The sequence below is a fragment of the Chinchilla lanigera genome, unplaced genomic scaffold, assembly GCF_000276665.1.
Source record: "Chinchilla lanigera isolate Chin_1 unplaced genomic scaffold, ChiLan1.0 scaffold00054, whole genome shotgun sequence".
Taxonomy (NCBI): Eukaryota; Metazoa; Chordata; class Mammalia; order Rodentia; family Chinchillidae; genus Chinchilla; species Chinchilla lanigera.
Window position 1 is genome coordinate 7,128,426 of NW_004955455.1, and position 15,245 is coordinate 7,143,670.

At 42.8% G+C, this 15,245-nt stretch overlaps 3 gene segments (V, D, J or C); all 3 read left to right on the top strand.

Moving 5' to 3' along the window:
- LOC102009145 overlaps window positions 1-15,245 on the top strand; it is a 718,028-nt gene that overhangs the window by 489,356 nt on the left and 213,427 nt on the right.
- LOC102014012 overlaps window positions 1-15,245 on the top strand; it is a 660,803-nt gene that overhangs the window by 435,687 nt on the left and 209,871 nt on the right.
- LOC102014641 lies at window positions 13,200-13,948 on the top strand. The segment is given in 2 exon segments: window positions 13,200-13,362; window positions 13,485-13,948. Coding segments are annotated over 2 exon segments (495 nt in total).

A 15,245-nucleotide genomic window follows, 5' to 3' on the forward strand; every position in this document is an offset into this window, starting at 1 on the left:
GACCCATGGCCTCCCTCTTTTCCTCTACACTGGGGTCCTCTGGGCCCCTCTGGAGCCACCTAAAGCTGCAACAGCTTAGAGTATTGATCACTAACTACAGAGTCTCACACTGCCTGAGATGACGATAGAGGACAAGGAGCCCTTCCTGGCTGTGGGTATTGGAGGCAGAGCTCTGGGCCATCGCCACTATAGCATGAACCTCTCCCCTGTTCCCTTCTTCACAGTCTTACACGTGTCCTTCCCACATACTGCACTGAGGCTCACTATCCTGCACTGACCCTGAGCTCAACACAGCGGGTGCTGCTAATTGGATCTCTGAGAATGAACCCCAGGCTTCTAAACCTGCATGCCTGGGGGTCTTCTAAGACTCTGCAGTACACAGTAGAAATGGCCATGAGACATCCAACACCTACTGCTCAGGAAGGAGGAGAGCATGCAGCAGTGCAGACAGAAAAGCAGGAACCAGGTTAGCCCTGCCCTGCACAGAACAGCAGCCTCCCGACTCTCCTCAAGTTCTTCAGCTCCAACCTGGGCACAGCCCCAAGCACACAACACTTGCAGGCTGAGCAGGGCTCCTAGAACCAGCCAGACCAAACGGGGAAAACAGTAGCCTGGGTGGACAGAAGCCCTTGCTTTCATCCTGGCCCTTGCAGTTCGTCCTCATAGTCCTGGTCCTACTTTGGCCCAAAGAGCATAGGACCTGAATTCAGGAGTCCCTGGCTCAACTCTGGGACTTGATTCTACTGCTCTCTGGTTGCTTGGCACCTGAGTCTCTCCAGGCCTCACCTTTACCTGAAGTGACATGAGAATGTCTGTTCAAACCATGAGAATTTTGTTGTTTTTTTTAAAATTAAATGATATAAAACCTTGAAAGAGTCTAACTACTTAGAAACAGATTCCATGTGTTTCGTCACTGACCCAGATCTTAGAATCTCTGTTCCTTATTGGAAATCCAAGGACAGGAGTCAGATAGGAATGTTTGTGTTTGCTGGGAACACAAAACTGAAGGTCTTGATAAGCAGCAGATCCAGTTTCATCAGAATTTCTGCCTGGACTGCGACAGCAGACCTCTGCCCTGATGAATGAAGGGTTTGTGATGAAATAAAAGTGATAGCAAAATGTTGACATGGCAGTGGTGGTCTTCATCTAAGGGGCTCTTTGTCTTCAGTGAGAGAAATAACAGGTGTCTCCTCTACTACCACAGCTGCCCCTAGTCAGGTGGAGGGACCATCAGTTTCTGAGTTGAATAATATGAAAATTCTGGGACCAAGTGTTGAGAATCACATTTTTTCTGGACTTCCATATTTCCTCTAAAAGAGCATATTTAACATGTACTCTCCATTTTTTCAACATCAAAAAAGTGAATTTCAGCAGTAGGACAAGGTTGTAGGAGCTGCTGACCTCCCTTCCCACTGCAAATGACAGCTCTGTGTCCTGTGCTGGCACTGAGACTTGACTCTGTCTTCACCTTCTCAGAGACCAGCACTTTGGCACCACCTGGAAGAGGAAAGCTCCTGCTGAGTCCCCCACACCAGTAGAGGGCAGTAGAGTTACATCAACAGCAACCAGAAGAGAGGCTGGGGCAGCTCAGGGGGAGCCCAAGAAGGAAGCCTGTTGTGGGGTATCAGTAGGTGTCCAAGGGTCAGTCCTCCAATGGAAAGAGAAGACAGTCCATCCTCTAAGCTGGGGGGCAGGGGCCATATTCTCAAAGACAGATTCATAGAAGGTCACACACCGACACTGACAGAACACTGTGCACAGCAGGGCCTCACCTGGGAAATGAAGCTGGGGAAACTAGTCCAAGGTGTCATCTTAGATCCTCTGGAAGGGCTGCCAGTCTGTAGGGAAACCACACCAAGTCCAAGTGCTGTAGGAGGAGCTCGGTGTGAGAGGCTGTGGCTTCTAGGGTCTGTGTCCCACAGTTAAGGCACCTGGCTGGGTCTCCTGCCCACTGTCAGGCACCATCCCTCACTGTCTAACAGAGGACATGGAGCTGCGCCCTCTGTCCTGGGTGCTTCCAGGTTCACAGGCCACTCCTGTCTGGCCCCTCCTCCACTGTTTTGCAGCTCCGCCCTCAGGCTGCAACTCCTGTGCTCAGGTGCAGTCTCAGATGGGGAGGAGATGCTAGAGTCCCTGTTTTCATCCACCATCCCATGGCCTCTCATTCAGCTTTTGAAGCCAGGACATTGGTGTCTCCTCAAGGCTCTGGAAAGTTCTCTTGCCTTTGCCAAAACCAAATGAATCCAGATGTGACTCTGAAATAAAGTTTCACTGCTAGAGCTGTTTTTATTCTACGAGGAATATATTTTGAGACATACAATTCACTACAGTTACAAATAAAAATGTAAAAGAGATAGTCTGCATAAAATGGCTGATTAGAAGCAAGCAGCACTGCCTGCTTCTCTACAAGTTAGAATGAAAACAACTAGAAAGTAACTGTCAGACAGAAATTCCAGCCTAATGAGCCACCAGCCAAGCACAATAGACTCAGTCTTCAAATACTACGGGAAGACTGGAAGTCCTCCCGGCCCTGGGCATTAGGTATGCCCCATGGTTGTGCCCCATGGGGTGGCCACATGATCCCAGTCTGGTGCAGCTTCAGGCCCAGAGCCCCTGAGGTTACAGTCCTGTGCAGCTTGCCCAGATGCAGATGCCCTAGATGTACTCACCTCCTAGTTCTGTAATAGCTGAAGAGTGCCAGGCTTATGGAACACCAGTAGGGAAGTCTGGCCCAAATTTGCTGAGCAGACTTACTATGGAACGACATTTCCAACAAAGCTATAAAGTAAAGACTAGAACAAGGGCCTCTTTCTTTGAAAAACAAAATTAATGATACAAAACTGCAGTGGAAAGCATCCACAGCAAAATTTATTGGGGAGAAGAATGAATCTTATCTTTCAAAAATGAAGGTAAAATAACTTTCCAATCACATAAATAATTTACAGACATGCCCACTCACAGATCCACAGCAGAGGTAGAGCATACTTACCCCATTTCAAATCTTTTCTCATGGTTCTTACATTTTCATTTGTTGATCATGAGGACAATCTATGTCTCAGACTTCCAATCCCTTGAACTTCCCAGCTTATCTTAGCTCCTGAAGTATGGGACTGACACGGAAACATAAAATTCAGAACAGAGCAACCTAGTGTAGTGGAAAAATGGGATGTGCCTAAATTCACTTTTCAGGTCTGACTCACGCTCCATGAAGGGAGATGTGCTGTACATTAACAGATATAGCCTTACTGGAAAATGCTATTGGAATAAAAAACTGCCTCCCAGGTTCATGTGTGTTCTCAGAAAGACAGTGCAATGACTGCTTGAGGCCAAGAATCTAAAATCCTGCCTCAATTTAGGATGTCTTTCTTGCAGCACCTTCCATTCCAGAGTTCTGTGTAGGGATGCTGAGTCCTCAGAAGCCACCTCATGGGGGTCACTGTCTCCTTCTGCCCAGGGCTGTCTTCTCACCTCCCCAAGACAGCCTATGCATCAGTTCCCCATCTCAGAGTCTGTGTCCAGGAAGACCAATCCACAAAGGCCAGCTACACCCAGAAAGGAACGTGGAACTTAGAGGGAACTCAAAATCCATAATGCAGCATTTCCTCCTAAATCTGCACTGTACATGTCCAAATGCCACAAGTGAGACTGGCTGTTCCTTGCACTCTTATGAAATGAAAATAAAGCCTAGTATACTAGCTTTTCTGTATTATGAGAGTTAGTTGGAGATCCAGTTCCATCGTGGAGGTAGGTGGACCCAGGGTCTCATGTCCACACAGTTAGCCAGCTTATAGCACCAATAGCTATGGGGAGCATAATGGAATCTACTTTTCTGCCACCATTCAAGACTTTCACAAAACATCATTCTTTCTCCCCTCCAAGGAGAAATATAGCTGTTCAGTTCTGAAAAGTAGAGTTTTGCATATTAAAGTTATCACTACAAAGGCCTTGTCCACATGAAACCATTCACATTTCCTTGAGCCACAAATCTCCAAATAAAGCAAATAAAGGCAGTAATAATAACCATGCTCTGCCTAATATAAAACTATCCCACAACCAAAAACATGCCAACACTTTCCCAACAGCAGGCTACTAGACACACTATTTTCCTCCAGTATAGCTTTTTCTCCCACTTAGATACTCTGAACTTTACATACAGATGTACAGACATAAAGTTAAATGTTGCTAAGGTACCATATCATAGGTTAATGGCACACTGATGAGACATGGAGAAAACAACCCCCAAATTTGAAATATGCTGTTTCTTGAAGCCAGAATGGATTATTTGAGATAAGGATTTGAGGTTCTTTTTTGTGAAAAGTATAAGGTACAAATAATGTGTTTACTACTTTTATTGAAGATGTCTAAGAAAGCTCAAAACAACTCACCTCTAAGATTGTAGATAATATGCAGTCTCTACAAACCTTTCATTACACTTACCATTTCATGCACATCAGATACAATTTCTGGGAAGTGCACTGGGTTTCCATCTGGTCCAATAACCTCACGGACTCTTGTGTGACAGAGGAAGTGTTCATGCATCAGAGGGGATTAAAGTGTACATGTATACTGTTACCCACTCCATGTACACGTACTGTTTCCTGTTCCATGCTGTCATCTCATTTTCAGAAGAAAAACAACTTTTTTGTTCTAATGAATAACTGAAGTATTTTATATTTCTGGGGACAAGGCATGAGTAATAAGCTTTCGTAAGTTTTCATAAGTAGTTTTTGTTTAGATTTATACAAGCTAAAATATCCTGTGACCTACAGATAACAGCCAGTGCATCACAAAAGCAGATCCTTGAAATATGTTACTACCTAGGGGCTGACCTGATATATGCCTCCCCACCAAATCCCTATGCAAGCCTTGCACCTGCAATCCATAAGAAATCTTGGATTCATCATTTTTTAAAGCAAGAACCTAACCTCCTAACCTGCAGGCATGTTGAAAAAATAACTTTTTCCCAAATCATTGTGTCTTTTTTTTTCATCAGTTACCATTGGAACTGGACTTTTCACAGTTACAGTGGGATGGTTTCTTGGATCTGGGTAAAAAGGAGAGTGTACAATGAGTGAGGTAGTGATACCATTGCTGCTCTCTCAGAGGAATAGAAAAAACCTCAGCTTCTGCATCACTGGTGTGTCCCATGCACCTGCAGCCATGTTATTTTGATCTATCAGATTCTACAGCTTCTGCAAAATAGCCAGCAGCATAACTTCCTCTCTGAAAATGAAGAAAACTACTTCTACCTTTCAGGAACCATGCAAATGTTATTGGGAGCGAACAGATGAATTCAGTGAATATAAATCCAACCTCAACTACAGGTCTTTCAGGTCTTTAGGGGTGGCACTGATCTATGTCAGCCCTCATCGCAAGACATGATATTTTTTATTTCAAAAAGAGTAGTAAATGAGAAACAAGCAAACAAAGAAATAGAACAGTAGCAGCATACCGGTATCACAAATATAAACAAATCAAAACAAGAACATTCAAAGTGATACAGAGTCTCAAGACAAAATAATATGAATCAACAGTGGTTGTTATATTACATATCGCTGTCCTCAACTACATTGCTCAGATTACCGGATGTAAGAATGAAAGATTGCTTAAATCATTATAGGGAATAAGAAAATAATTATTTGAATAAAACAGTAGAGATAATACAGAGTTTCACTAGACAAGATAGTAGAAGTTCCACTGTAATTCCATTGCATATTGGTACCTTCAAAGCAGTTTCTCAGACCACCAGACACAAGCATGTATAATCAATCAGAACATGAAAAATTGTAATCTTTAACTGTTCATTTCAATACACCATCAGACATCAGCAATAGGTATTGCAGCTATTCATATATATATTTATATTTTGCATTCCTTCTCTCTTTTTTCTTCTTTCCCTCATCCCAGTCATTCCTTCCTTTGAGCAGTTTCTTTCCCTTTCCTGTCATCTCTTATACATTTTGAGTTTTACCTAGTCTTTCAGGTTCCTACACCAAGGACACAATATGATGTTTACCCATCTGGGTCCAATTTATTTCACTTATGAGTATGGTCTCTAGTTGCATTCATTTACCTACAAAAGCCTTGAAATTATCTTTTTTAATAGCTGACTAATACTCCATTGTATGAAAATGCCACATCTTTTTATCCATTCCTCAGTGAATGGGCATCTGGGTTGTTTCCAAGATTTAGCTGTAACAAACTGTGCTGCTATAAACATGGGTGCACATATATAGCTGTGGTATGATGTCTTTAATTCTTCTGGGAAAATACCCAGAAGGGGAATAGCTGGGTTAAATGGACTTCCAATCCTAGTTTTGTGAGGAATCTCTAAATTGATTTACACAGTGGTTTCACCAATCTACACTCTGACCAGCAGTGGATTAGGGTTCCTTTCTCCCCATAGCCTCTCCAGCATTTATTATTGGTTGATTTCTTGATGATAGCCATTCTTTCTGGGGTGAGATGGAATCTCAATGTTGTTTTAATTTGAATTTCTCAAATGACCAATGACGTTGAACATTTTTTCATGTATTTATTCACCATTAGCATCTCTTCATTGAGAAGTATATATTCATGTCAGATGCCCATTTTTGGATTATGTCTTTGAATTTGGGGGACCTGATTTTTTTTAATTCTTTATGTGACCCAGATAGAAGTCCTTTGTCTGAGGGGCAGTTGGCTAAAATTTTTTTCCCAATTTGTGGGTTTTCTTTTTACTTTATTGGTGGTTTCTTTAGATGTGCAAAAACTTTTCAATAAAATGAGATCCCAGTTGTTGATTCTTTGAAGTATTTCACATGCAGTTTGGTTTTTGTTCATGAACTCTCTGCCTGCCCCAATGTCGTCAAGATTTTTACTTACTTTCTCCTTGAATAAATTTAGTATTTCTGTTTTAATATTTAGATCTTTGATCCATTTTTACTTTAATTTAGTGCATGGTGAAAGAGATGGGTCTAGTTTTAGTCTTTGGCATATGGAAAGCCAGTTTTTCCAGAAACATTTATTAAAGAGGCTACCTTTCTTCCATTGAACATGTTTGGCTCCTGGTCGAAGATAAAGTAACTGAGTGTGTTTGTAGTTGTATCTTGATCTTCTAATCTGTTCCATTGATCTTCAGGTCTGTTTTTGTGCCAGTACCATGCTGATTTTATCACAGTATCTTTGTAATATAATTTTAAGTCAGGAATTGTGATGTCTCCTGCCTTTCCTTTGTTTCCCAAGATTGCTTTTGCTATTCTAGGCCTCTTCTGGTTCCAGATGAACCTTAGGAGTGTTTTCTCTAGATCTGTGAGGTATACTAATGGTATTTTAATTGGGATTGCATTGAATCTGTACAGCAATTTTGGGAGTATAGCCATTTTCACAATGTTGGTTCTTGCTATCCATGAGCAAGGAATATCCTTCCATTTTCTGATATCCTCTTCAATCTCTCTTCTCACAGTACTATAACTTTCACTGTATAGATCTTTTACTTCTTTTGTTAGATTGATTCCTAAGTATTTCATCTTTTTAGATGCTATTGTGAAAGGTGTGATTTCCCTAATTTCTCTCTCAGTCTGTTTGTCACTTGTGTACAGGAATGCTATAGATTTTTGAGTGTTAACTTTTTACCCAGCTATGCTAGTGAATTTGGTTATTAAATCCATGAGCCTTTTGGTGGAGTTTTTGGGATCTTCTATGTAGAGTATCACATCATCTGCAAATAATGATAATTTCACTTCTTCCTTTCCTATCTTTATTCCTTTTATTTCTCTCTCTTGTCTAATTGCTCTAGCCAATATTTCCAGAACTATATTAAATAAGAGTGGTGACAGTGGACATCTTTGTCTTGTTCCTGATTTTAAGGTGAAAGTTTTCAATTTTTGACCATTTACTATGATGTTAGCTGTTGGTTTATCATAGATGTCTTTGATCAGCTTGAGGTAACAGCCATCTACTCCTATTTTCTGTAGGGTTTTCATCATGAGTGAATGTTGGACTTTATCGAAGGCTTTTTCTGCATCGATGGAGATAATCATGTGATTTTTGTCCTTGGTTCTATTGATATGGTGTACTACATTAATTGATTTGCATATATTGAACCATTCCTGCATTCCTGGTATGAATCCCACCTAGTCATGGTGTATAATCTTCTTGATGATTTGTTGTATTCTATTTGATAGTATTTTACTGAGAACTTTTGCATCTATGTTTATTAGGGAGATTGGCCTGTAGTTCTCTTTTTTGGTTGGATCTTTCTCTGGTTTTGGTATCATGATAATACTTGCCTCCAGGAATGAGTTGGGGAAAATTCCTTCCCTTTCAGTTTCATTACAGTGTTTGAGAAAAATTGGTGTTAAATCTTTCCTAAATTGCTTGTAAAATTCAGCTGTGAATCCATCTGGACCCGGGCTTTTCTTCATTGGCAAGTATTTAATTGCATTCTCAATTTCACTGGCTGATACTGAGTTTTTCAGGATTTTTATATCTTCTTCATTCAGCTTTGATAATTCATATGTATCTAGAAATCTGTTCATTTCCTGTGTTTTCCATGCTATGAGAGTAAAGATTTTCAAAGTAGGTATTGATGATCTTCTGAATTTCTTCAGGATCTGTAGTGATTTCACCCCTTTCATTCCTTATTATGTGTATTTCAGTTTTTTCTTTCCTTTTTTAAATAAAGTTTGCTAGGGGTTTATCTATTTTATTTATTCTTTCAAAGAACCAACTCTTTGATTCAGTAATTCTTTGTATTTAGTCTCCATTGCATTAATTTCTCCTCTGAGCTTTATAATTTCCTGCCTTCTTTGGGCTCTGGGTTTGACTTGCTCTTCTTTTTCTGGGAACTTGAGGTACAGCATAAGAATTTTTTATTTGTGCTTGTTCTGTTTTCCTAAGTTGGGAGTTCACCGCTATAAAGTTCCCTCTGAGGATTGCTTTCATTGCATCCCACAGGTTCCTGTAGGTTGTATCTCCATTTTCATTTGATTGTAAATAGTATTTAATCTCTACTTTGATTTCATCTGTGACCCATTGGTTGTTCACGAGGTTGTTAAATAATTTCCAACTGTTTATGGAATTTCTGTGTTTTCTTTTGTCATTAATTTTCAATTTCATTGCACTATGGTCTGATAGTATATATGAGATAATTTCAATTCCTTTGCATTTACTTAAACATGCTCTATGTACTAGTATATCATCTATTTTAGAGAATGTCCCCTGTGCAGCTGAGAAGAATGTGTATTCTGATGCTGTTGGGTGGAACACTGTAAAGATCTACTGAGTTTATATGTTCACAAGTTTGGAGAAGTTTTGTTATTTCTTTCCCAATTTTTTGTCTAGTTGATCTATCTCTTTGTGACAACAGTGTGTTAAAGTCCCCTGTTATGATTATACTGCACTTATTTCATTGTTCATGTCTGTTACAAATTGTCTTATATAGGTCGATGCCCCTATATTTGGTGCATAGATGTTTACGATTGTTATCTCTTCCTCTTGAAGCTTCCCCCTCACAAGTATGTAGTGACCTTCTTTATCTCTTTTGATTGTTCTTGGTTTGAAGTTCACGTTGCTATACACAAACAACAAACAGACAGAGAGAAATTAAGGAAACCATACCTTTCACAATAACATCCAAGAAATTGAAATATTTAGGAATCCATCTAACAAAAGAAGTAAAAGATCTCTTCAATGAAAACTACATTACTCGGAAAAAAGAGATCGAAGAAGATTTCAGTAAATGGAAAAATATTCCTTGCTCGTGGGTAGGAAGAACCAACATTGTGAAAATAGCCGTACTCCCAAAACTGCTGTACAGATTCAGCCCCACTGCTGTCCAGGTTTCTGCCTGGTCCCAAACTCATGTGTGGGGCCAGCAGCAGCTCACCCAAGTTCCCAAAGCTGTCCAAGGTGCAGCTCCAAATCTCACATCTTAAATAACTATGTAATGCAGCAATCTGTTCTTCCACACCCTCTCCAATTCCAGATGCCTCATATTCTGCTCTGCTTTTATATTACCAGTGTCATATGACCTAAAGAGAATCTTATTTGCCTGCACTCTTGACATCTTTTTTTAAAAGCACATTATTTTAACTCTTCTAACCAAAAACATAAATGTGATCAATTCTACAAAATATAACTTATTCTATTCAATTAGTCACTAAAATCTACCAAAGCCCTCAATTTAAAACAAGAAACCCATTTTTGATTCCACAAGCTGGTCTGGCTGACCTCACAGCTAAGGGAATCTCAAAATTCTGGGGCATAGTCACTTGGACTCCCATGTTGTGTGTATCAACCAGGATCTAGTACCGCACCAAGAGCTGTTTCTCAAAGATGTGTCATTGTATGCTGCAGATCACATGGCCTTGTTTCAGAAGTCCATGGTCTACACTGGGATTCTCTAGTGAGGATTTGAGCTAAACAAACTGTTCCTTTTCCCATCATCAATTCCCCTCCACATTTGATACAGATATGCACATACACAGGAGCAACTAAAGGAGCCACCTTGGAACATGCTGCATATCCTCCCTGCTGTGGAATCTTCAACCATTTGCTACTTTTCTCAATATTTAAATGGGAAAGAATTCCCAGATTTTAATATGCTATTTTCTGGAACCACAGTGGCCAGTGAGCTTTGCACTACCTTCTTGATGCACATCATTCTTGCCCCCGATTTTCATTTAAAAGATCTCCCTTGTCTGAACTAAAGTAGTTCCATTCCAGGACCCCATTCAGTTTCCCACTGTCCTTTCAGATCCTCACACATCTCACTCCTCTTATCAGAAGGAGACTCAGCTCCCTCCACGCACTCCTGCCCTGAGTTCCCTCAGTCCACCCCCACGGTAGATCCAGAGGCACCATGTCAGGAAGGGCACCAACTTCTGATGACAGACTCTTAGAGTGTCACTGTCTGACCTTTCCACTAATTATCAGCATATGCACTGAAATGCTGAGGTTCTTCCCTATGATTTCCTATAACTGATGAATTTTATCCATCATCTCACTAATCAAGCAGAAAGGCTCTTTCACTGCAAAGTCATATGTGGCCCCTTGAGGCAAAAACGAATGATAACCTGTTTTTCTCTCACAGAGAGAAAGCTAGAAATAAATGATACTTGTTTTCCTGAAAGCCACTCTTCATCAATAATACCAGCTTTTGGTTTCTTATGTTTCTTTGCATTGCCTAAAGACTTCAAGATGGCTGCTTCACTTCCAGCTACTACACACATATTCAAGAAGGAAAGTGGTTCACAAGTCTGTTCTGCCTCCTTACCTCATAAGAGCAGCATCTTCCCAAGAAAAATCCAGCCAACAGACTGCTGTGTCCATTGGAACAGCTCTAGGCCACATAGTCAATCTCAGTGGAGAGAACTTTGGAAATGAGTGCAGATTTAAGAAACCACAGGACATCGTGAACAAAGAGAACACGGTAGGGATCCCCTGTTGTGTCCATAACCTCAGTGTGATTACTGCACAAAGCCACCAACATGAATGGAAATTTCTGAGCCCAAAGGCTGTGTCTTGGTCCTGCTGAATTCCCAGGGTAGAATTTTGGTCAGACAAAACTAGATCTGCATAAATAAGTTGAATATCTGATCTAGTGTCTCTGTCTTTGGTACAGTAGCCACCACTATCCACATGCACAGTTTCCAAGTATTTGTATAGTCTCTGTGGCCAGTGCCTGCTGGTGTGAAGCAACAGTACCACTCTCATGACCATCCACAATCCCAGAATTAAGTGCAGAGGTGTGTCAAGTGGACCTTGACCCCTCTTCCTCTAAATTAAAGTTTCCACCTTTTCATAGTAAAGTAAGTCCCTTGTGCTTGGTCTTGAGGGACACAGGTGCCACACAGAGAAGAGAAATCTCTACCCTGGGGCCAGCAGGCTATAAATCAGGCAATCACAGACATGAACAACAGATTTTTTATCTACCCCTGGACAAAACTCCTGATCCGCAGCAGCCTTGTGTAGTGACCACGAGGGGGCAGCAGAGAGTCACTTAGCAACGTCGCCTGGTCATGGGGTGGGTCTGGGCCAGGCAGCATCTCTTTTCTTTGTCTGAAAGCTCCCTCAGCCTAACCTCGACCTGGTCTATACCTTTTTCTTCTTGGGAGCAGCTGCCATATTTTCTCACTCTGACTTCTCAGTATGAGGCATAAAATATTTCCTCGCTGATCTTGTTCTGGTGTAAATCAGGTTTTTATTACTTGATACAATTTCTCTGGCAACTGATGACAACTTCATTATAATGCACCGTTATATGAAGGGTTCCTGGAGTTTATACTGCTCTGGGACTCGCTTATAAACATTTCTATCAGCACTTGACCTGACCCTGAGTTTCTGAATATATTGGGTATACTAATACATAGTACCCAGAACCTACCCCAAGAGCTCACAACCAAATAAAGAAATGTATAGCACTTGTTAACAATTTAAGAAATTTATCTTCAGTACTGTGAGCTGAATCCATGAGCTTCGGGGTGAAATACACTGGTTTTTCATATTTTATTTCATCGTACTTTATTTTATTTGAGACAGTGTCTCTGTAAGTCCCAACATTGCCTGGCTGTGCTGGAACTTGTGCTAGTCTGGCCTCATCCTCCCAGGGTGCTGGGATCACAGGTGAGCATCGCTATGCCTGCTCCATTTAAGACTTCTATTGTCTCTCCACTGAGCAGCTCTGAGATCTGGATAATATCCTGCACCTGTCTGCTTCCGGTTGTCACCCACGAGGTACTTTCAGGAGAGTCTCTGCAGTGGGCTCAGTGACTGAACCTCTAAAATGAAGCTAGGACTCACCTGACATCTGGACTCTGCTAGAAAGCATTTATGAACAGGATCCCCTGTTCCCCTACTGACTCAGACCAAAACCACCTGTTTCCAAGCCAGAATTAAACACAGGAAAGTCCTGGACTTGCTCAAAGTTGCATGTGTGTCTCCAGTCCTCCTGCTAGATAGCACCAGGACAGGACCACCCACAGGCAGGACTTCAGGTATCTTGGGAAACCCCACCTCCATGTCTGATCTCTGCATGACAAGAAGGCTGAGCTGCCCTGCCAGGACACAGTACAGGGTGGATGTCTGGGACCTGCATATGCACTCACATGTGAAGGAGCATCCCCCAGACTGAGGGTGGTCTGCAGGGCCCCCCTACTGTCTCTGTGAACCTGAGACTGAGCCCTGCTCTGGACACCAGAAATCTCCTTCCGCACCTGCCCCAAGCTGGGCTGATTTACATAGTGGGCAGCTCTCTCCAGCAAGGGGATAAGAGAGGCCTGGGGGGAAGCCACCCAGCCTTGGCCTCAGGAAGGAGCATTCAGGGCACCTCTGCCATGGCCTGGACCACGCTCTTCATTGGCCTCCTTGCTCACTGCACAGGTGATACCAAGGACCGTCACACTCCCACCCTGCCCTGGGCTCATCCCAGCTGCATGAGGGGTGAGTGCCTGAGGGAAGGAGCTCTCAGCGTTAGTCCCACATCTGCTTCTCTCTCCCCGCAGGCTCTGTGGCCTCCTACGTGCTGACGCAGCCATCCTCAGTGTCAGTGACTCCAGGACAGACAGCCAGGATGACCTGCGAGGGAAACAACATTGGAAGTAGAAATGTGCAGTGGTACCAGCAGAAGCCAGGCCAGGCCCCTGTGCTGGTCATATATGCTGATAAGAACCGGCCCTCCGGGATTCCTGACCGATTCTCTGGTGCCAACTCTGGGAACACGGCCACACTGACCATCACTGGTGCCCAGGCTGAGGACGAGGCTGACTATTACTGTCAGGTGTGGGATAGTAATGATGCTCACAGTGAAACAGACACATGGGGAAGTGAGACACAAACCCACCACCCGCCTTGCTCCCACGGCCCCTCCCTGTCCTGGCAACAGAGACAAGACAGAGGCTGCCACATAGAGACAAAGTTTCTAGCCTGCCCAGCTGGGACACCAGATTCCTGAAATAAGGGGGCAGGGCAGGTTTCTGGGCCTCCTCAGGTGCAGCTGATTCTGTTTTTTTCAGGACTGGATATTTTGAATGAGTGGAACTGTCAGTTCCCTAGACCCGGAAAGTGTCAGAACAGCAAGTTGTCTACAGGTACTAAGGAGAAACAACTCTCAACTGACATCATCTTACAGTCTCATAATAGGGATAACTTTGCAAAATATTATGTTTTGGGGGTTGGCAATTGACTGGGTTAACACAGGTTTTGCAAGGCAGGTGGGTTTCAGTCACAACTGTGACATAATAAAATAGGGTCAGAGGATAGAATGACAAAATTTTGAAGCATTGATTTATCAGATAACCTAATATGGAGAGTTATTATTCATAAAGGCTTGGAGACAAAAAATGTGACCTTTACTGTTGACACCCGCACCCTCCAGGGTATCAGTGTTCTTGATCTAATAGTGAAGCTGATACAAGTGGATTCAGTCCTCAGCACAAAAATACTACTGCAGGATGGCAGTGAGCACAAGAGAGGGAGGGGTGTGTGAGAGAGAGAGAGAGAGAGAGAAAGAAAAAGAGAGAGAAAGAGAGATTTATAGAAGGAAACACACACACACACACACACACACACACACACATACACAATCCCCTGTGTCTGAGGGCTCTTGGTCATGCTGTCACAAAACACCAGTTCCGCTCATATTCACATGATCCTGTGAGAGTCTCCTAGAGTGACTGCATAGGTGGGGTACAGATGGGGATAACTATTCCCTCACGTCCAAGTCATCCTTGGCTGGGCCAAGGTCAGCAAGGAGGTAGTCCTGGCCTCCACCCTCTATTCTAGCAGCATCCTAGGTTCCTCTATCCATCTGCAATGTCCCCTTCTTTCCCGTAGCCCTCACGGCCTCCTTCACCTCTGTGATGTCCACTCCCTCTGCCCCTGCCCCAGACCTCCTCTCTGCATACCCAGGCCCTTTTCTCTCTCCCATGTCATTTCCTGCAGAGTAGGTCAGACATGACCAGAAGCTTCTAACCCTACCCAGCTGCAGGGCAGCCATCGGGACACCATAGCAAACAACCCCTGAGCAATCAGCCTTCTCCACAGCAAAGTAGGTGACAGAGGACTGACCTGAGTTCCCTAGGGACTCACTCAGTTGCCCCAGAAGCAACCCCACAGGAATTCCTAACAGGCTCAAGCTCTACCCCAGCCTCAGAGAACCTCTAAGGTCATCTTGGGTGCCTCCTCCTGCCACACTTGACTCCATCTGCTCAAATGTCCTCTGTGCTAAAGGTCCTTTGTTTCCCAATTAGCTGGTTCCTCCTCAT